General features: G+C 52.1%; 2 protein-coding genes across 4 annotated transcripts; one reads left to right on the top strand and one right to left on the bottom strand.

Annotated features, from left to right (window-relative positions):
• The first annotated feature begins 837 nt into the window (after positions 1-837).
• IFI27L2 (interferon alpha inducible protein 27 like 2) lies at positions 838-3,507 on the top strand. Of its 2 annotated transcripts, XM_065906478.1 has the most exons (5): positions 838-900; positions 1,039-1,068; positions 2,394-2,555; positions 2,869-3,043; positions 3,287-3,507. In XM_065906478.1, exons 1-4 carry the CDS (start codon positions 894-896, stop codon positions 3,018-3,020), a joined length of 351 nt encoding a protein of 116 aa, XP_065762550.1. In that variant the 5' UTR covers positions 838-893; the 3' UTR covers positions 3,021-3,043; positions 3,287-3,507. The 2 variants fall into 2 exon arrangements, with proteins under 2 accessions (XP_065762550.1, XP_065762549.1); XM_065906477.1 differs by lacking the exon at positions 2,869-3,043.
• Positions 3,508-13,753: 10,246 nt separating this feature from the next.
• LOC136147243 (interferon alpha-inducible protein 27, mitochondrial-like) lies at positions 13,754-19,765 on the bottom strand. 2 transcript variants are annotated; one of them, XM_065906549.1, is made up of 6 exons: positions 19,640-19,765; positions 18,356-18,505; positions 17,302-17,430; positions 15,436-15,465; positions 14,474-14,635; positions 13,754-13,993 (listed from the first exon to the last, which is right to left on the bottom strand). In XM_065906549.1, the coding sequence occupies exons 2-6, from the start codon at positions 18,477-18,479 to the stop codon at positions 13,911-13,913; spliced, it is 528 nt and encodes a 175-aa protein (XP_065762621.1). In that variant the 5' UTR covers positions 18,480-18,505; positions 19,640-19,765; the 3' UTR covers positions 13,754-13,910. The 2 variants fall into 2 exon arrangements, with proteins under 2 accessions (XP_065762621.1, XP_065762622.1); XM_065906550.1 differs by lacking the exon at positions 15,436-15,465.
• Between the last annotated feature and the right edge of the window lie 857 nt (positions 19,766-20,622).

Below are 20,622 nucleotides of genomic sequence, written 5' to 3'. Positions count from 1 at the left end.
GGGTTACTATGCCCTCCTCCAAGGGATCTTCCCAACCCAGGCATGGAACTCAGGTCTCCGGCATTGCAGGCGGATTCTTTACCCTCTGAACTACCAGGGAAGTCCATGAACACTTGAGTGGGTAGCCTATCGCTTCTCCAGGAGATCTTCCCCATCCAGGAATCAAACCGAGGTCTCATGCATTGCTGGCGGATTCTTTACTAGCTGAGCTACCAGGGAAGTCCATTAAACAGCTTGGGAAATATAAACGGTAGATTTAATAAGTAATTTGCAAAGTAGCATGCAAGTGTGATTGGAACTTGGAAGTGAGGTTACACGTTCTGAGAGTGATGGAGATTGGGGTGGTCTTGGCGAGACAGACTGGAAGGAAATGCACTAAGATCTACCAGTATCTCCGTCTGGAAGTGAAATTAAATTTTTCTCTTTGCGTTCTGTGTGGGGGTTTTTTTGTTGTTTGTTTGTTTGTTTGTTTGCCGCGAATAACGCTTCTGTCAGGGGGCAAAATGTTACACTTGGAACCCCGGTCCACTTGCAACGTCTTTCGGGTGCTTGAAGGTTCTTTTCCCTTTGGTGGAGCCACCAAATAAGAGAGAAACCCATTCGGGCGGGGGGCAGGGGGCAACCGCCGGTGGGTAGAAGAGAGCCGGAGAGCGGCGGGTGAAGAGAAGGACCAGTGGGCTGAAGGCGGGGGGCGGGCGAGTAAGACTCGGGCGTAGGGATGGGAAGCGGGTGGGGGCGGGCGAGCTGGCTAGCAGAATGTGTTATCCTGCGTCTAATTGGGGCAGAGATGCTGCGAGGGGCCGGCCGCGTCCCTATTGGTTCTTGGGACAATCACAGCACCTCCTTGAGCTTAATCATTTCCTGAGCTCAGCTGCAGCGAAGAGGGCGTCACCATGATAAGTGAGTTTCTCCTTCCCAGCCGGCGGGCGTCCTGGGCAGGGGGCGGCCCTCCCAGACCCCAACCCACCAAGGGCCAGAGGACTCGCTTCTTTCTCTCAATACTTCAACCAACTCTCTCTCTCTCCTCTCTCTCTCAAGAACGAGCGGCGGCCGCTGCGATCGGAGGAGGTGACTTGCCTGCATCCCTGCATCCCCGAATCGCCAGGCCTTCACCTGGTCCCGGTCCGGGGATGGATGGGAGGCCTTAGAGAGGGGGCGCCCCCTCCTCTCCTGGAGCCGCTGGGGTGATTCTTAGGGACCAAGAGCGGTACACCCTAGGAAGAGGACCCCACGATCCCCCACGTAGCTGCTCCTCTAGTCCTTATATGTAAAGAGTTTGTAGAGAAGATTTCATTTGGAAGGGTATTTGCTGCTAAAAACAGCAGTGGTTTATTGGTTTATTTCACCCCCACACTGACACATACACACACACACACACACACACCCTGAAGCCCTCACTCACACACACACACACACAAACACACACACACACACACCTGAAGCCCAGGGAGGGGTGGTGACACACACACACGATGAGTGGACACACACACACACACACACACACCTGAAGCCCAGAGAGGGTGGACACACACACACACACACCTGAAGCCCAGGGAGGGTGGACACACACACACACACACACACACACACACACCTGAAGCCCAGGGAGGGTGGACACACACACACACACACACACACACACACACACACCTGAAGCCCAGGGAGGGTGGACACACACACACACACACACCCCCCTGAAGCCCAGGGAGGGTGGACACACACACACACACACACACACACACACCCCTGAAGCCCAGGGAGGGTGGACACACACACACACACACACACACACACACACACACACACACACACACACACACACACCCCTGAAGCCCAGGGAGGGTGGACACACACACACACACACACACCCCTGAAGCCCAGGGAGGGTGCGCGCGCGCACACACACACACACACACACACACACACACACCCCTGAAGCCCAGGGAGGGTGGACACACACACACACACACACACACACACACACACACACACACCCCTGAAGCCCAGGGAGGGTGCGCGCGCACACACACACACACACACACACACCCCTGAAGCCCAGGGAGGGTGCGCGCACACACACACACACACACACACACACACACCTGAAGCCCAGGGAGGGTGGACACACACACACACACACCCAGGGAGGGGTGGTGACTCCTCGTTGTCACACGGCAAGTTAGAGATTCAGATAGGTGCCTCCCCTAAACAACTGTCCCTAACTGGCTCCACAACTCCCTTCCCACACGTTTTTCTGTACCTTCGGACCCTTCTCCAAGCGGCTGTCTCCCGTCTTCGAGCAGACAGCCCCCAGAAACTGCCAAGGACTCCTAAGGAGGAGTCCACTCCCCTGAGCCCATGCCCCCGACCCCAAAGCTCCTCTCTCCCTGCAGCCCTGGCCGTGGCGGCTGTTCCCGCGGTGCTGGGCGCCGTGGGCTTCACCGGGGCTGGAATCGCCGCCTCCTCCGTCGCGGCCAAGATGATGTCAGCGGCCGCCGTGGCCAATGGGGGCGGAGTTGCCGCCGGCAGCCTGGTGGCCACTCTCCAGTCCGTGGGTAAGGGTCCGGGCCGGACGCGGGGCGCGGGGAACAGAGGGGAGGAGGGTCCGACCAGCCCTAGAGTCGGCCCCGAGGCTAAGCCTGAGGCAGGGCTGGTCCCTCCCCTCCAGTTTCGCGGTCCTCAATGTCCCTGGTTCTTCGTCTCTCCCTCACTGTTCTCCCTGAGTCCTGGGTGAGCCTTGCAGGCAGGATGGAGTGGAGGGCTGAGGGGGTCCTGGAAAAGAGAAGAAGGGAAGGAGCCCAGGGTTTGTGAGAGCTGGGCTCTGGGTCTTTGTTGTTGAGTCGCTCAGTCGTGTCTGACTCTTTTCAGACCCCATGGACTCTAGCCCACCAGGCTCCTCTGTCCATGGGATCTTTCAGGCAAGAATACCAGAGTGGGTTGCCATCTCCTCCAGTGGATCTTCCCACCAAGAATCGAACCCGCATCTCCTGCCTTGGCAGGTTCTTTGCCACGGAGCCTGACACCTGACCCCTGAGTGGCCTAGGCAGGTCCCCTCCCCTCTCAGTAGGACCTGTCGCTCTTGGGGTCTGTGGCTGACTCTCTCTCTTCATCCCCTTCTCTGGCTCTTTCAGCGGCCTCTAGCTCCCTCTGCCCAAAGCAGAGCCCTGGGGGATTCAGGACCTAGAGGAGGCATCCACGTGGGATCTCTGGGCCTCAGGCCTTCTGAGGGGGTCCCAGTCACTCACCACTGGACCCTTCCTGCGCTCACCCTCTGTCTCTCCCACAGGGGCAGCTGGACTCTCCACATCATCCAACATCCTTCTGGGCTCTGTTGGATCAGTTTTTGGGGCTCTGCTTGGAGGGGCAAAAAGGGCACCTCCTTCCCCTCCTCCAGGTGGATCCAGAGCTGAAGGGGAGCAGCCAGGAGAAAATGTACCCCAAGTCGAGCCTCCAAAACCCCTGCTCAGGCCAGAGAAGCATGAGAAATAAAGATCATCTGCAGATGTACCTCCCTGTCTTTGCTCCTTGGAGCCCTGGGGGGTTGTGAGCTGTGAACCGGAAGTTTCGATTTCTCCCCATTCTCCCAACCTGATGGGCTTCCCAGGTGACTCAGTGGTAAAGAATCCACCTGCCAATGCAGGAGATGTGAGTGCAGTCCCTGGGTCAGGAAGACCCCCTGGAGAAAGGAGATGGCAACCCACTCCAGTATTCTTGCCTGGGAAACCCCATGAACAGAGGAACCTGGTCGGCTACAGTCCATGGGGTTGCAGAGTCAGACATGACTTAGCAACTGAACCACTACACTCCCAACCTGTCTTCTGGTGGGGGGCAGAGGGGGGTGGCTGACTGATCAAGCACAGTATCACTTGGCAGGAGGCTCTCACTGGCCCCCATCTTACAGAGCATGGGCTGTATAACCCAGGGCCATTCATGGGCCATCAGCAGGTCTCAGTTTACCACTCGCTCAATAATGCTGAGTGCTTACTTACTCAGTCATGTCCAACTCTTCACAACTGCCTGGACTATAGCCCACCAGGCCCATCTGTCTATGGGATTTCCCAAGCAAGAATATTGGAGTGGGTTGCCATTTCCTCCTCCAGGGGATCTTCCTGACCCAGGGATCAAACCCACGTCTCCTGTGTCTCCTGAATTGGTAGGTGGATTCTTTACCACTGAGCCATCTAGGAGGCCACACTCAATGATGGGATTGACAGAGGTTCCTAGGGAGGCAGAGATGAGGGGTATCCAGGATGCATGTGGAGCCACTGACCCCAGATCCCTCTGCCCTTGCTCATTAATGGACACCAGACATCCACAGGTGGTCAGGACGCCGGCCTTTCTCAGAATGCTGTGGGGAGGCTGGCAAGCAGACCACCAGGACAAGGACAGTATATGTGCCAAGTGTTACAGCGGGCACCTCGAGAGGAAGAGATGGGGTCAGGAGTGGTCCCTACGCTTTGTGTCTGGAAAATTGGAAGGGAACTGGCATTTACCAGTTCCTCCCCTGGCAACAAGAGTTCTTGGTCTCCTCTGAGACTCCATTCCCATCCAGAGTGAGCTCTCACTTCCTTCCAGAGAGGCCTCATTCTCTGGAGTCTTTTTAAAGGAGGAGATCATCGGTTCTAAAACTGCTGCTCCTGACCCTGTGAAGAAGGAGGGGCTGCTTAGGACACAGGAAGCTAGAGAGAGTGTTACTCCCCCCGACAATAAGAAAGAGCCTGAAAACCTGCAAAAGCATAACTTTCCTTGAACCCCTGAAAGAGCTGAAGAGGCAGGGCCACCAGATGGGCCTGAATTCTCGGGGAGATCAGGTTCCTCCAAGGAGAGCCCTGGAGACCACCCTGGGCAGAGCACAGGAGGGAGCTGGGGCCAGTGCAGGGGGGTGCAAGTTCAGCTGGAAGCCTTAGCTATCCTCAAGGGCAAGGGTAGGCTACCATGAGTGCAGGGGGCCCTGGGGAGTTCCAGTCCCAAGGATGGATGCTTCAGGCCAACCTGAAGGTTCTTCTCCCAGCGACCCACTGGGCACTCCCAAGAAAGACGAGGCAGGAGAAAACCCAGGGAAAATGTCCCTCATTGAGGCAAGACTGGCAGAGGGGAGCTGCAGCCCCACCCCCTAGGGAACAAAAGCCTTATTCTGCTAGGGCAAGGAGAGTAAACGGTAGTCCGCAGAGCACAGGTGAAGATCATTGTAGACGAGAAAGAAAAAGAAAAAAACACCTTTCCCCCTGAAGTTGGGGTGCTAACCTTTCTGGACTCGGATGGTAAGGCTCTGCCCACCACTGGGGCAGCAGGGGGAGGGGAAGGGTATCCAAAAACCAGCACCCCCAAGTCCAGGTCCACAGCGGCTGCAAAGACTGAGACCCCCCCTGGGGCCACAGAGAACCCCTCGGCCCTGACCACCAGGCTAGCAAAGGACAAGCAACACCGCGGGAAGGCCAGGGAACCCAGATGTAAAGCTGCTGGATCACAGACGGCAGCCATAGGAACAACACTCCAAACCCCCAGCTGAACTCCTGATCAGATCGACCTCCCGCGCGCAGGGCACGCGTGCCCGGTTGTGCCAGACTGTGCCGGGGTCTGCCCGGCACAGGGGGCGAATCCGTGTCTTCTGCATTGGCAGGCGGATTCTTTATCACTGAGCCACCTGGGAAGCCCACTCCTCGCCCCGCCCCCTTGCCGGCCGGGCACCTCGTGCAGCCCAGCATAAATCCCGTTCACCTCTGTTTCCACTGGGCTAGAGCAACAGATCCTGTGGGAGCTTTGCCCAGGTCTCCCCAACACTGGCTCCCAGTGCCTGCCCGCTGCTCCCCCATGCCAGGCCCTGCCCCTGGGGGTGACAAGGCAGGCTGGAGGTGTCAGGTGTTTGTCTCCCCCCACCCCCAGAATAGCCCCCAGCCAGGAACGGGTTTTAGTTTGGGGGGATAACTCCCCACCTCTAGAGGTCACATACCAGCACATACCAGCTAAACATCTTCAAGAGTTAAACAATCTTGGTTATTCTTTAGCTGTACTATTAACACTAACAAATACTTGTAGCTAGACTTGCCCTTCACAAAGTTAAACAAAGCTAATTACTCTCTGACTTCATACAGGTTGTATTCTGCACCTGGCATTCTTCTCTCCCACAGTCTTGCAGCATCTGCATTTCAAGGGGAAAAAAAAAAAGGGTCAGGAGACGATAAGTTTAGGAACACCAGACCCAGTTCCTCAATTGCCTAAATGCTGTGGCTATTTCCAAACCTTGCAAAAGGAAAAAGAATGATGATAGAAAACCTCTCCCTATTCCCAGCGAGGGGGCGCACAGTCCTTGAGGCCCTAGCCAACTGTGTTTCCCTTTTGCTCCTCAAAAATAAATAAATAAATAAAGCTGCTCTTTTCTTTTTCCTCCAAACTCTATCTCCATATTTCCATTCCGCATCGGTAGACAGGGAGCCACTCTGCACAAAACCACGGGTCAGGCCCTTGAGGGCGATCACGCAAGCCAGCGGACAGTCCCTAATTCTGTAGTTTGTCAGGGAAAGCCTGGCACAATTTCAGTTTCCCTTTCCTTTTCGGTTTCCTTTTCTGCTGGAAGATCCCTGTTTCCAAAGTCACTCAAGAGAGTCTGGCGGAGGCTGGCTGGACAAGGGTTGTAATCATTTAAGTGTATCCCTCCCCAACCTCAGGTCTCTTCATCAATTTGAAATTATTTGAGTCATTATGAAAGCTATTTTATCTCCCTGAACACAAGCTGATTGCTTGAGCAGGCAGCTGGGACAGAGCTGATGGGCAGCGAGCCAGGTAAAGGCTCCAGATCTCCTGGAAATAACGCACCAAGAAAGTGTGAGTTATGGGAAGAAGCCCGTCTTCAATAGCAGCCGGAGTCAGGGACTTGGGGTCATGTCTTACAGATTCTTTGAACAACGTCTGTAAAAACAGGGGCGGAAGTGTGACCTTTCTTGGAATAGTGTGTGGATTTTATGTGATGCTTCACGCGCAATGTCTTAACCAGAGTAAATATATTTTTATTGTTGTTTACTTTTTTTATAATTATTGACATTTTTATTCTTAAAACATCAAAAATACTATCAAATAACTTTTTTCTTTTTTTCCCATTTATTTTTATTAGTTGGAGGCTAATTACTTTACAATACTGTAGTGGTTTTTACCATACATTGACATGAATCAGCCATGGGTTTACATGTGTTCCCCATCCTGATCCCCCCTCCCACCTCCCTCCCCATCCCATCCCTCTGGGTCTTCCCAGTGCACCAGCCCTGAGCACTTGTCTCATGCATCCCACCTGGGCTGGTGATCTGTTTCACCCTTGATAGTATACTTGTTTCAATGCTATTCTCTCAGAACATCCCACCCTCGCCTTCTCCCACAGAGTCCCAAAATCTGTTCTGTACATCTGTGTCTCTTTTTCTGTTTTGCATATAGGGTTATCGTTACCATCTTTTGAAATTCCATATATATGCGTTAAAATACTGTATTGGTCTTTATCTTTCTGGCTTACTTCACTCTGTATAATGGGCTCCAGTTTCATCCATCTCATTAGAACTGATTCAAATGAATTCTTTTTAATGGCTGAGTAATATTCCATTGTGTATATGTACCACAGCTTCCTTATGCTGCTGCTGTTGTCCCAGTGCTTTTAGAATTGCTCTGGGGGTAAGAGACACCGAATTTGATCTCTGAGTCAGAAGATCCCCTGGAGGAGGAAATAGCAACCCACCCCAGTATTCTTGCCTGGAGAATCCCATGATCAGAGGAGCCTGGCAAGCTACAGTTCATTAGGGTCACAGAGAGTCAGATACGACTTAGCATGCATGCGTGAACATGGGGGTGGTTAGGGTGCTCCAGGGGTGTCTCGGAAGTTGCTGTGGGGACTCAGGAGGACAGAGGGTGGGGCTCCAAGGAAACAGAAGCCCTTTCCTCCCTCCCCCAGTGCAGATTCTATGGACGTCTTGGCACTCCAGTCCATATCCTCCCTGGGCCTGCTACCGTCCCCCCACCTCCCTTTTCCACAGTCTCAGACCAGCCATGGGGCCCCTTTGGTCCCTCGATTCTCTCAGGGGGAGGGTGAGCCAGTGGTGAAGCTGTGATTCTGTCAAAGAACGAGTGCCCCAGGGCTGGGGGCAAAGAGGAAAGAGGGCCAGAGATGCCAGGGTTGGGGGAGGGATTTACATCCTCTTCCCTTTCATGTCAGATTTCCCACGTGTCCCGGTGGTAAAGAATCTGTCTGCAATGCAGGAGACATAAGAGACACAGGTTTGATCCCTGGGTTGGGAAGATCCCCTGGAGGAGGGCATGGCAACCCACTCCAGTATTCTTGCCTGGAGAATCCCATGGACAGAGGAGCCTGTCGGGCTGCAGTCCACGGGGTGCAAAGAGTTGGGCGACTGAGCACAAACCCTTTCATGTCTGAGCCTCCACAGATGTCACATCATTGCAATAACAACAGAAATGAAGTTTCTTTCCTCTTCTGAGAACACGGGAAGTAAGGGGAACAGGGAGCAGGCTAGAGGAGAAACATAAACAGGTCTGAAAGCGTTAATCAGCCCCACTTTTAACAGTTACTAATCTGTAGTGTCTGACTCAATTTGTCCTTCAGAAAGCTAACCTATCACCCCGACACTATGTAAACCCAGGGTCCCCAAATCTCTGGGATCTAATGCCTGATGATCTGAGGTGGAGCTGATGTAACAATAATAGAAATAAAGTACACAATAAATGTAGTGCACTTGAATCATCCCCAAACTATCACCCACCCCATCGGCCCATGGAAAGATTGTCCTCCATGTAAACCGTCCCTGGTGCCATAAAGGTTGGGGACAGTTGATGTAAGTTAGATCCTGCACTTGGTATTTGCTCTCTTTGCACTTTCTTATAGCAAATCACCCCTTATAGCTGTTTGCATTTCAGAAAAAAGGTCACAGGTCAATAACCCAGAGATAAATGGATCTAATTACTGGGCTGCCTGACACCAGCTGTAACTGTTTTGAAATAGTTCAGGAAGAACAATGCAAGACATTCATTACTTTGAGCCAATCGTTTACCCTAAAACCACAAGACCCAGGCTACATCAGTTCGGTTCAGTTCAGTCGCTCAGTTGTGTCCAGCTCTTTGCAACTCCATGGACTGCAGCACGCCAGGCCTCCCTGTCCATCACCAACTCCCGGAGTTTATTCACACTCATGGCCATTGAGTCGGTGATGTCATCCAACCATCTCATCCTCTGTCGTCCCCTTCTCCAGCCTTCAATCTTTCCCAGCATCAGTGTCTTTTCAAATGAGTCAGTTCTTCGCATGAGGTGGCCAAAGTATTGGAGTTTCAGCTTCAGCATCAGTCCTTCCAATGAATATTCAAGGTTCGTTTCCTTTAGGATGGACTGGTTGGATCTCCTTGCAGTCCAAGGGACTCTCAAGAGTCTTCTCCAACACCACAGCTCAAAAGCATCAATTCTTCGGCGCTCAGCTTTCTTTATACATAACTTCTTTAAATTTAAATTCTACATAACTTCTTTAAGTTCCCCTAGGAGGAGGACACAGTTCTTGAGGCGATAGCCTGCTGTGTTCTCCCCTTGCCTGGTAGAGGAATAAAGCCATCTTTCAATTTCCTCCAAACTCTATCTCCATTTTTTTTTTTAATTGGGATATAACTGATTAACAATGTTGTGATGGTTTCAGGTGAGCAGGGAAAGGACTCAGCCGTGTATCCATTCTCCCCCAAACCCCCCTCCCATCCAGGCTTCCAGATAACCTTGAGCAGCGTTCCATGTGCTATACAGAAGGTCTTTGTTGGTTATCCATTTTAAATATAGCAGTGTGTACATGTCCATCCCAAGCTCCCTAACTATCCTTTTCCCTCAACCTTTCCTGCTGGCAACCATGTTTGTTCTCTGAGTCTCTTTGTGTTTTGTAAATAAATTCATTTGTATATTTTCTTTACAGTTTGCACATATAAGGGATGTCACATGATATTTCTCCTTCTCCATCTGATTTCACTTCAGTATGACAATCTGTAGGTCCATCCATGTTGCTGAAAGTGACATCATTTCATAATTTTTAATGGCTGAGTATATATGTACCACATCTTCTTTATCCAGTCCTCTGTCAATGGACACTTAGGTTGCGTCCATGTCTTGGCTTTTAAACAGTGCTGCAACGAACACTGAGGTCAATGTGTCCTTTTGGATCACGTTTTTCTGTCTATTCCGCATCAGTGGACAAGGAGTCAGGAATTTGGCAACACCATGACAAGCTTTGCCACAGGAGTTGCTCTCGTCAACTTGGAGACCATATGAGGTCTGGATGAAACTTTCAACAGGCATCTCCTTCCAGATACCAGAACATGAGCAGTTTCTTTTCTCGGGCTGGTCAGATTCTCAAGAAGAATCTTCCTCCCTCAGTTTTGGATGTTGTAGGATAGCTACAGCATTCTCAGTTCCTGTCAACGAGGAAGACTAAGAGTCTCAGCCCTTGTATGGAGACTCTCTCATTCTAGTTTGAAGTTCCCGGTGCCTCCTGGCCCAAGGGCCCCCACCTCACCAAAACTAAACTTCCAGGAGTCTGCCAGAGGGGACTCCCTGGGGGCCTGCCTGCTTCCTAAATAGACTTCCAGCCAGCCCTCTTGCTGCCAGTCCGTCTTATTGTCTACCTGCAGTAGCACACACCACTTTGATGTCCAAGGCTCTGGGGGTCCTAAGGACAAAGTTGCTTCTTTTCCCCTTTATCTACTGCCACCTTAAGATTCAACTTTCTTGGGACTGCCAAGTGGAGTCCCATGTTCGTGTGACTTCTACCTTCTAAATTATGTTACTGTCATCTTCTGTCCCAGTCTCTTTGTCGATATGGGTTTAAGCCTTTCTTTAGTCCTTTCCTGTTGTTTTAGTGGGATTTTGAGAAGGAACAGAAAAAAGTAATTATCTTTATTGGATTGATTTCTCTATTACTTGTAATCAAAAGATTTCCCTGTGTTCATGAGAATATATGTTTGCTTATTGTAAAAGAAGCCCTCTTGACTTAAACAAGAGAGGTTTCTTTCTCTATTACTCAGTCATATAAGAGTCTCAGCTGGACTGGTGGTTCAGCTCAGGGAGGCCCAGGCTCCTGCAGTCTTGTTGCTCTGCCTTCCTTAAAATACTGCTGTCACCTGCAGGGTGGAGGATGGTCACCCCCCTGACCACAGCAGAGCCCGCGGGAAGAGGCCAAGGGGCAAGGCGGAGCCCCCCACTCCCCTTAAGGGCATGCCCAGAAAGCTGCATACATTTCCACTCACTTCCCACTGGCCAGACCCAGTCCTGTGAGCACTTCACTGCAAGAGGACTGAGAATGCAGTCCTTGCCTGGGAATCATATACCAGCCAAAGATCAGGGCTCTGATTTTTGCCAGAAGGAAAGAGTAGTCCTCTGCCATGTTGATGAAGACAGGAAGCCATCCTAGCTAGATTCCCACAGTGGGAATTTGCCCTGCCTCCTCATGCCCTCCTGAAACTGCACAACTCAGACGGGACTCAAATCCAGCCAAAACCCAGGTTGGGACTTGAATCCACTGTCTTTTAATTAAGATCACACACCTGGTCTCAGGACTTAAGGAAGCTCGGGTTTAGCACAGAAGGAATTCAGCAAGAGGCAAAGTGATAGGTAACAATGGATTTATTTAGAGAGATACACGTTCTATAGACAGAATACGAGCTCTCTCAGAAGGCAAGAGGCTGTGAAATATTGGGTGGTTAAATTATTTTTTAATTTTACTTATTTGTGACTGTGCTGGGTCTTCAATGCTGTTCTGGGGCTTTCTCTAGTTGCTGTGAGCAGGAGCTACTCTGCTTGGTGGGAACTGAGATCCTGTCGGGTTGCTGATGGCTCCTAGGAGAGAGTGTTCAGGGGTGCCGGGCTTGTGATAGGGTCACAGCCATATTGAAAACCCTTCAGCATTTCTCCAAAACCCTCCAGATGGAATTCAAGCTCCCCTTCCCCAATATGCCTACTATGGCCTGAATGTTTGTATCCCCCTGAGAAATGGAGCATTTCCTGCCATATCAATAAACAAGGATGTCACAGTCACCAGCGATTCCAGTCCTCCAGGGCAGCTAGGAAGGAGAAGGACGCCTGCTCCATCTGGCAGCATTAGGCTGCAGCCCCTCCCTACAGTGAGCACTGAGGAACTCAGGATGTGAAAAGCACAGGATACTGGCCCCAGATAGCTCAGATGCATATGAAAGAAATGATTTCAGTGAGCCCAGACTCTAGCATCTTCCCATACCTTGAAAAGCCCCATGCACAGAAAAGCACTAAATTTCTTAACCTGAGATATCTAGTTTCCTTTCATTCACAACAATACTTTTGATGTTCAGACTACCTGCCCTCTGATACAAACTTCTATGAGCTGACTCCTCCCCTCACCTTCTCGGGGCAGTTCTCTCAGGGTTACTTGAGATGCTGGGCTTGAAGTCCTAAAAATTCCCACCAAATAAAACCCAACTCTCAACTTTTAGGTTGTGACTTTTTTAAGCTGGCAGTGTTCTTATAAAAGAGGTCATAGAGCACTCTTCTGCCCCTGCCATCATGTGAGGACCCAGGGAAAAGTCAGTCACCTGGGAACCTAAATCTGCTGTAGCCTAGATCTCTGATTTCCCAGCCTCTAGTACTATGAGAAATAAAACTTCTGTTGTTTATAAGCTGCCCACTTTATAGTATTTTTGTTACAGCAGCCTGAAAGGACTCAGACGGTACTGTCCTGTGCCTTCTTTCTGGGCATGCCCAGAGCCCTGGGCTGGCCTCTGGTGTCATCAGAAGCCAACATCAATGGAGGTCCATCCACCCAGCCAACTAGGAGTGCTGCCTCGCGAAGGTCAAATTCCCTAGCACCAAGCCCAGTGCCTCTCCTACAGCACGTGCTCAAAGCTTTTGTGGAAAGGAGGACTGAATCAACCCCTAAGTGAATTTTCTGGTGTTTTGGGATGGAACCCATCCTGATGATAAGGAGTTTCTAAAAGGCCTTACCCTGGGGTGAGGAGGATAATTAGGGACCAAGGCCCTGAAGTGGAAAGATCAGTGCAGCTGTGCTAAGTCACTTCCATTGTAAATGACTCTTTGTAACCCTATGGACTGTAGCCTGACAGGCTTCTCTGTCCATGGAATTTCCCAGCAAGAATACTGGAGTGGGTTGCCATTTCCTCCTCCAGGGGAATCTTCCCAACCCAGGGTTTGAACCCGCATCTCTTATATCTCCTGCATTGCCAGGTGAGTTCTTTGCTGCTAGCGCCATGAGTTGGGAAATCAGGCCTCCCTGACAAACTAGGTTTCCTTTCTAAGTATTGGGGGGAAAAAGCCAAGGCATTGGACTTTGACTTCGGAAGGAAGCAGTGACATCCTGAGACCCTTCCTTTTGAGCCTGAGGCTGGCCACTTAGGAAACAGCCATGGGTAGGGTGCCTGCAAATGAAGCTCCAGAGAGGAAGCTCCCTTCCATTCCATTCCTGACTTTGCATAGGCACTGTGCCCAACACTCACCCTAGCTGAGACCTTTGAGTTTATTCAAATGATCACCCTATATAGAGAAGCGTAAATGCAGACCCAGAGTGGAGGTGACTCCCCTGGGGTCACACACAGCCCTAAGCCAGGCAGGGGGAGCCTCCAGTCTTCACATTTAGACTCAGTCCAGCTCTGGGCACCCCAACACCATGTCACTCTAAGAGTGGTGAGCCTTCCCCCCACCTGACTTCAGGCCAACAAGAAGGAAGGGACCCAGAGGCGTGGCAAAACTCGCTTTTTTTTTTTTTCACAACTCGTTTTTATTTCTCATTTTCCTCTGGGGGTGCAGTGTTTGGCACTTTTCACCCCAAGACTGGATCCCTCACTGCATCAGGCTGGCAGGCAGGGCCCCACCTGGTCCTCTTCTCTGCCGAGGGAGCAACAGGGAACTGTTACAGGCCCACCAGTTTGGACACGAGGGTGGACCCAGCGAAGCCCAGCAGGAGTTTGGATGACATGCAGAGTCCACTTGCTCCTGGGGGAGAAGCAGAGGGTGAGTAGAGTGGGGTGGGCAGGCTAGGGGGCGTCAGGCCCAGAGATCCCACCCAGAACCTTCTTCTGCTTCCCCAGTCCCCAGGGATCTCTGTTTGTGGGAGTGCTGCTGCAGGCAGGTACGCAAAGGCATGAACTCCGGTGATGAAATCAAGAGCCGGGAGCTGCCTCCCTCTCCAGGGAAGAAAGCTGAACCCCAGGTGGGACAGAGATGCCCCAGCTAACCCAGAAAATCTGCTTTGGGCAGAGTCAGCCTGATCCCAGCACAGCTACAGGCCAGAGCATCTTCCCTCCTTCCTATATCTGCTTCAGAGAAACCCAGAGAGAGAGTGGGGGGGACCACGGAGGCAATACCAGGGGACAGGCAGACTGGGGCTCACTGGGGCTGAGGTCAGGGCCAGAGGCGCTGAGGCTCTGTCCTTCCCCCTCAGCCCTACGAACAAGCCCCGCCGGGGACACTTACCCACAGACTGGAGGGTGGCCACCAGGCTGCCGGCGGCCACTCCGCCCCCATTGGCAATGGCAGATACTGACATCATCTTGGCTGCTAGGGAGGAGGCGGTGATTCCTGCGCTGGTGAAGCCCACCGCGCCCAGTACCGCGGGAATAGCCGCCACGGTGGAAGCTGTACCGGGAGAGGACCTAGGGTGAGGGGGATGGATGTCCCCCTCCAAACACACTCATGGCATCAAGCTTGGGGGCTTTGGGAGGTCTGCAGAAGGTTAAGTCTGGGCTTGGGAGAGACTCCAGCATGGCCAGCAGTCAGGAGTCCAGGGAAGCCCCAGCTGATGGGGAAAGCGGAGGGAAGGGCTGTGGGGTCACCGGGGGACATGGTGCTGGCTCTGAGCAGGACCTTCCTTGGGAAAGGCCTCAGTTTCTGCCTTAGTAAGATGCTGGAACTGGGGAGGGGGAGGGGGACATTTGCAAGCTTCCTTTGCTGAGGAAATGTTTAAGCACATTTTACCGAGGGCCCAGCATAAAGCAAGGAACACATCCTGAGCCCCACTTGAATCCCAGCTCTGGGCCTCCACAGCATCACTGCAGAGCCCTTGGAAGCCAGAGCCATTGGGCTTCTCCTCAGTGCATCTCACGTGTCCAAACCATGCACACGTGTCGTCTACATAATCCTCACGGTACCCCTGAAAGAGCAGTCTTGGCCTGTTTTTCACAAGGAAAGCTGAGCTCAGAGGATTTCAAAGCCACATCCAAGGTCACACGGTGAAGGGTCTGCAAGAAACCTGGGCCCCTGTTGGGGCTGCCTCCACACGAGTTTCCAAAGAAACTCCTCATTTCTCATCCCATCGCCTCCTCCCCCACCATGGACAGGAGGCCGGGGGCAGGCTGGGGCAGGTACAGGGCCAGTTGATCCCCAAGTCCCAGGGCTTGGGGACAGACAAGGGCGAGTTTGGCCCAGCAGAGACTCACCTCCGCCCACCACAGCTACAGCAGCCTTGGCTGGAAACCAAAAGAACATTCTGTGAGTGGACCTACACTGGCCACCACCCCTCCACTCCCGGAGCCCACGGTCAACCTATAGGGAGGGGGCTGCCCCAGCCTGGGAGACACAGGAAGGAAGGAGCCTGCCTGCTTCACCCAGAGAAGTGGGATTTCCTAAGAAGGGGCTCTCTGGGCCCTGACGTTAGTTCATCTGAAAAAGGGTCAGTATTTTATGAGTATGGAGTGAAAATGTTAGTCACTCAATTGTGTCCGACTCTTTGCAACCCCATGGACTGTAGCCTGCCAAGCTCCTCTGGCCATGGAAATCTCCAGGCAAGAATAATGGAGTTGGTAGCCATTCCCTACTCCAGGGGATTTTCTGATGCAGGAATTGAACCCAGTTCTCCTGCATTGCAAGCAGATTCGTTACCAACTGAACCACCAGGGAAGTCTGTGAGTGTGGAAGTCAGAGGTATTATATGACCTTCTCCTATCTATCATCCAGAGAAATTTCTTCAGACAGCAGTAGATCCTCACACAGAGAGACATGTTTAATTTTGCAGGACTTCACTAGAATCTGGGCAAACATTGTTGAATGCTTGAGTGCTACTTGAGAACAGTGCTGGAACGCCTTGAATGCTCCTGATTCTTCAAGACCACACCTGTTGCCTCCTCCTCTGAAAGGCTGCCCCAGTCTCTCTCAATCAGAACCATCCTTGCTTCCCTGTGGCTGGAGCCATTCACAGCACAGGACCATGGTTCCCTGAAACTGAGAGTTCCTGGAACTCCCTGGCAGAGGTCTTAGTCTGTGGCAGCCATAGAAGCCAAGACTGCAATCTTTGGGGCCAGTGGGGACCAAGAGTTCTAAAAACAGCAAGGTGTGTGGGAGTGGGCTCAGCCAGCCTCCCAAGAAGAGAGTTTTGGGACTGCAGTTAAGGAAGTAAAGAGGGTATGAAAATCAAGCCCTAAGTGACCAGTAGGGCTTCCCTGGTGACTCAGTGGTAAGGAATCTGCCTGCCAATGCAGGAGATGTGGGTTTGATCCCTGGGTTGGGAAGATACCCTGGAGAAGGAAATGGCAACCCACTGCCATATTCTTGCCTGGAAAATCCCATGGACAAAGGAGCTTGGTGGGCTCCAGGCCATGGGGTTGCAAAAGAGTCGGATGTGATTGAGCAATTAAACAACAACGAAGTGACCAGTGAGCCACCTGGCTGGGGTGGCTGGAGGGAGACTCAAGAATCAAGAGCCGATTAGAGTGTTTGAGGCTCAGTGTTACTGTTTGGGAGGAGAGAGCATGACAAGCTGGCCGGCAGCCTGGTGTGCCTGGGCCCCGAAGCACAGACAGTCCAGGGGAGAGGGTGCTGTGTCTCTGATGGCCTGTCTGCTGGGCTCACCCATTGGTCACCCTTGGGGAGAGGGGCCTGGCCCTTCTGGGCTTTTCAGAACCTACCCTGCCCCGAGGCTTCCTCCCAGGCCTGGGTCCCTGCATTTCTGTTCTACTTCCTGTCCCAGGCTCAGATGCAGCCGTTCACCCCACCTCCCAGCCCAGGGCCCTCGGACAACGGTTCCTTCACTTGTAAATAAGAGGCCATACCATCTTCCTCTGGGATTGTTATGAGAATTAAATGAATTGACAAATGTCAAGTGCTAAGCTTAGGATATCACACAGCATTTGGTAAAATGTAGCTGTTCTGATTATTTTGTCTTATGAATTGCTTCTCATTCGCTGAGTTCTCTTATTTCTGATCATGAAGAAGGATTACCAGTTGTGGCCAAGGTCCTAACTTTCTTGTCCCACTTCCGTGCTGAGTGGAAGTCCAAGGAGTGGTATGTATCACCCAGGGTTAGTTACCTCCTATTGGCAAAGTGCTCAGGGCCACAGCAGGGGATCCGAGCAGGAAGGAGCCTTTCAGCGTCCCCACCAGGGATCCTAGGGTAGACGTGGCCCCCGCCAGGGCAGCACTGGATGGCATAGTGAGCCCTGAGAAAGAACAGAGGGTTAATGCACAGGAGTCAGAGGTCAGAGGTCAGGCAGTCCTGTCCCACCCCCACTTCCATCTTGTACTATTTGCATTGGCAGAGGTGGAGCGACCCCTGGGGGTCCAACCCAGGGCACAGAAAGGTGAATGATGGTGGCTGCCCTTGGGAGCACTTTATGTAGCAATTGGAAGCAAGGGATACAGGCTCACCTATCAACCCTGATGGATCTCAAAAACAAAGTTCTCAGGGCGGGGTGGGGGCAATAGCAATAAAATGAGATATTTCACACACTCTTCTATACATAAATTAAAATGCATGCTAACAAAAAAGACAACACCTATTTTGCAAAAATGTAGATGAAAAACAGATGCACGTTCAACATATTAGAAAGGTTGATTTGGGGAGAGGGAATTGCAGGCAAAAGGCAAGATATAAAGTGAGACGAATTAAATAAAGTAAAAGATGGGGCTTGCAAGAAGGAAATGGACCTGAATTGAAGAATTGTATTCAAAATTCAGAATTGTGCTCTGGATTTGAAATCTAGCAGGACAAACTTACAAAAGGCTGGCTGGTCACTTGGGCAAAAACATAAAGGGGTTGAATTCTAGGGGTGTATCCCTGGGGAAATGAGAGCCAGAGAATGGGTCCCAGCCACAGGGTCCCTTAGTCCAGACGGGAGAGGCAAGGGACCCAGATCCCCTGTACAACCTCTCCACTTCCCGCATGTCCCCCATGTCAGAGTCCTGCCTCCCTCTGACCCTTCTCAGAGAGGAAGCCAGGGCATATACCCAAGGGGAAGGACAGGGGAGGGAGACGGGCTGAGGGTGATGCCACTCTCCCCACCCAAGCCTCCTAGGGCAGGACCCTGTGCGCTGCCTGGAGCCCCCACACCCGGCCCCCCACCAGTCCCTACCAGGAACACTCACCCAGGGAAGGAAGTCCTGCCAAGATGCTGCTGGAGGCCGCCTCACCCACTTTGGCCAGGCTCCCTGCAGACAGTATCTTAGAAGCCAGCTTAGAGGCTAAGAGGGCAGCCTTGGTGAATTCCATGGGACCAAAACTGACCAGCACCAAACCTGCCGAAAGAGTGGAGCCTGGGTGGGGGATAGGGACACCAGAACTAGGGACAGACCCACCGCCCTGAAAAATCTCAAGGGGCTCCAGCGGGTAGAGAGGCTGCTCTGAGCTTGTGGAGAACGCAGGCTTGGGAAGGGCCCAAAGATACGGTGTTGGGGTGACAGAGTGAGGGGAAGGCAGGTGGGGAAGGGGGAAGGAGATTTTACTTCCTGAGGTGGTCTGCTTCCCTCCTCCCAAAACTCACGTTTCTAGAACGCCCTTAAATCTCCATGGAGCCGTTTAAAAGGTGCCAGAATTAGGAAATCAGAACCAATCACGTTTTTAAGGCATGTGCCACGGGTCAAGTTGGTCGGGTTCTTGTTCTCATGCCCTCTCCTCACTAACTCAACGAGAAGAATGAGATTATCATCCCCATTTTATGATGAAGAAACCCCGGCACAGGGCTGGTAAGTGACTCATCCAAGGTCACAGAGCTTTGCTTGGCAAAGTGCCCGGCAACTGATACAGCTCTGCTGCCGCTAAGTTGCTTCAGTCGTGTCCGACTCTGTGCGACCCCATAGACGGCAGCCCACCAGGCTCCCCTGGCCCTGGGATTCTCCAGGCAAGAACACTGGAGTGGGTTGCCATTTCCTCCTCCAAAGCGTGAAAGTGAGGTCGCTCAGCCGTGTTTGGCTCTTTGCGACACCATGGACTGCAGCCTACCAGGCTCCTCCGTCCGTGGGATTTTCCAGGCACGAGTACTGGAGTGGGTTGCCATTGCCTCCTCCAGATACAGGTCTAGGGGCTTCCAAAGCATGGGCTTGGAATGGCTCTGATTTGCTTCCTCCTATTGTTTGTCTCTTCACCTGCCCATCTCGCCCCCACCCGGTCTCAAGACTTGAGGGTCTCTCGGGCACGGACGAGGCTCACTGCTCCCAGAGTCTCAGAGCCCAGGGATGCGTGGAGGTTTAAGTCCCTTCCCTCTGGAGACCCAGCTTCTCTGACTGCAGCCGCCCAGATGAGACACATGAGACAGTTCTCCCAGTGGATCCACAGGGGTCCCCCTACTGTCGCCGAGCCCGCCAGCTCCCCGAGGGCGGGGGCCACAGGAGGCAGCAGCCCCTGCCCACCCCCACCCCCACCCCCCGTCTTACCCGGCGGAGCAGACTTTCTGAAGACGTGAACCTGCCCTGGTTATCTCGAGCGTGGCTGTGCTCAGGGAAGATCTGAAGCAGGCTGTTCACAGCAGCTTCGCAGAGGGAGGAACAGCTCCCTTAACAACAGCCAATGAGATAGCTTTCATTTTCTCGGGATAACGAAAGTCACGCCCAGTTTTCTCCTCTCTTGGTAAGCCCATAGAACCCACTGGATGCTTCCCGGACACCCCTCCCCCATGTCCTCTGCTTTAGCTCTTCTCCGAAGTTCGTTCGGAGATAATAGTAGCTGATGCTAATTTCCTGAATTTTTCAAACGCTAAAACCACCACCAAATGGAAGAAATTAACCACTGGATGATCCTGAGCTCGTAGCCCCTAGACTTACTGGTGCCTAAGGGTTGATCCCCGTCAGTGAATCAGAGAATTGTGCAGGAGCTGATCATATACCCTGGCCACCCCTCCCTCACCTGGCCTTTAAAAATACTTTACTGAACCATTCAGGGAGTTTAGGTTTCGGGGGCACAAGCCACTCACTCTCCTTGTGCTGCCCTGCCATATACCTTTCTCTGCTTCAAACTCCAAAGTTTGGGTTTGTTTGGCCTCTCTCTGCCTGGGGAGCCTGAACTTGCTTTTCAGAACACCTTCCCCACAGGACCAACTGTTATTACAGAGATCAACTTTCTAACCACTTCCTGCTCTCAAGGTCTTACCAAGTGCCATTTAACTTCTCTGCTGCCTTTACTGCAAATTGTTAAAAGAGTTGCAGACGATTGCTCTCCTCTTTTTCACCTTACTCTTAAAATTTAAATATATAATATGTAATATTATAGAACATGAAATATTTTCAGGCATCCAGAAAAGCTATAGATAATAAAAACAAACACTTCTTCAGCCCTCCCTGAGCTCAGGACTTCCAATGTTACAGATACCATTTACGTGACCTGAGAACCCCTTCTCATGTTCCTCCTTTCTCTGCCTTCT

Source organism: Muntiacus reevesi, chromosome 15, assembly GCF_963930625.1.
Source record: "Muntiacus reevesi chromosome 15, mMunRee1.1, whole genome shotgun sequence".
Lineage (NCBI taxonomy): Eukaryota > Metazoa > Chordata > Mammalia > Artiodactyla > Cervidae > Muntiacus > Muntiacus reevesi.
Note: the sequence above shows the minus strand (reverse complement) of the source record. Positions and strands in the feature narration are given on the sequence as shown.

Excerpts from the sequence above, each read along its gene's own strand:
- IFI27L2 (XM_065906477.1), top strand. Across the intron at positions 1,069-2,393 it reads GGCCGCTGCGATCGGAGGAG|CCCTGGCCGTGGCGGCTGTT; the intron begins GTGACTTGCCTG and ends CTCTCCCTGCAG. Across the intron at positions 2,556-3,286 it reads GGCCACTCTCCAGTCCGTGG|GGGCAGCTGGACTCTCCACA; the intron begins GTAAGGGTCCGG and ends TCTCTCCCACAG.
- LOC136147243 (XM_065906549.1), bottom strand. The coding sequence starts at position 18,479 with ATGGAATTCACCAAGGCTGCCCTCTTAGCCTCTAAGCTGGCTTCTAAG. Across the intron at positions 17,431-18,355 it reads GGCAGGACTTCCTTCCCTGG|GGCTCACTATGCCATCCAGT; the intron begins GTGAGTGTTCCT and ends GTTCTTTCTCAG. Across the intron at positions 15,466-17,301 it reads GAGCACTTTGCCAATAGGAG|CCAAGGCTGCTGTAGCTGTG; the intron begins GTAACTAACCCT and ends TTTGGTTTCCAG.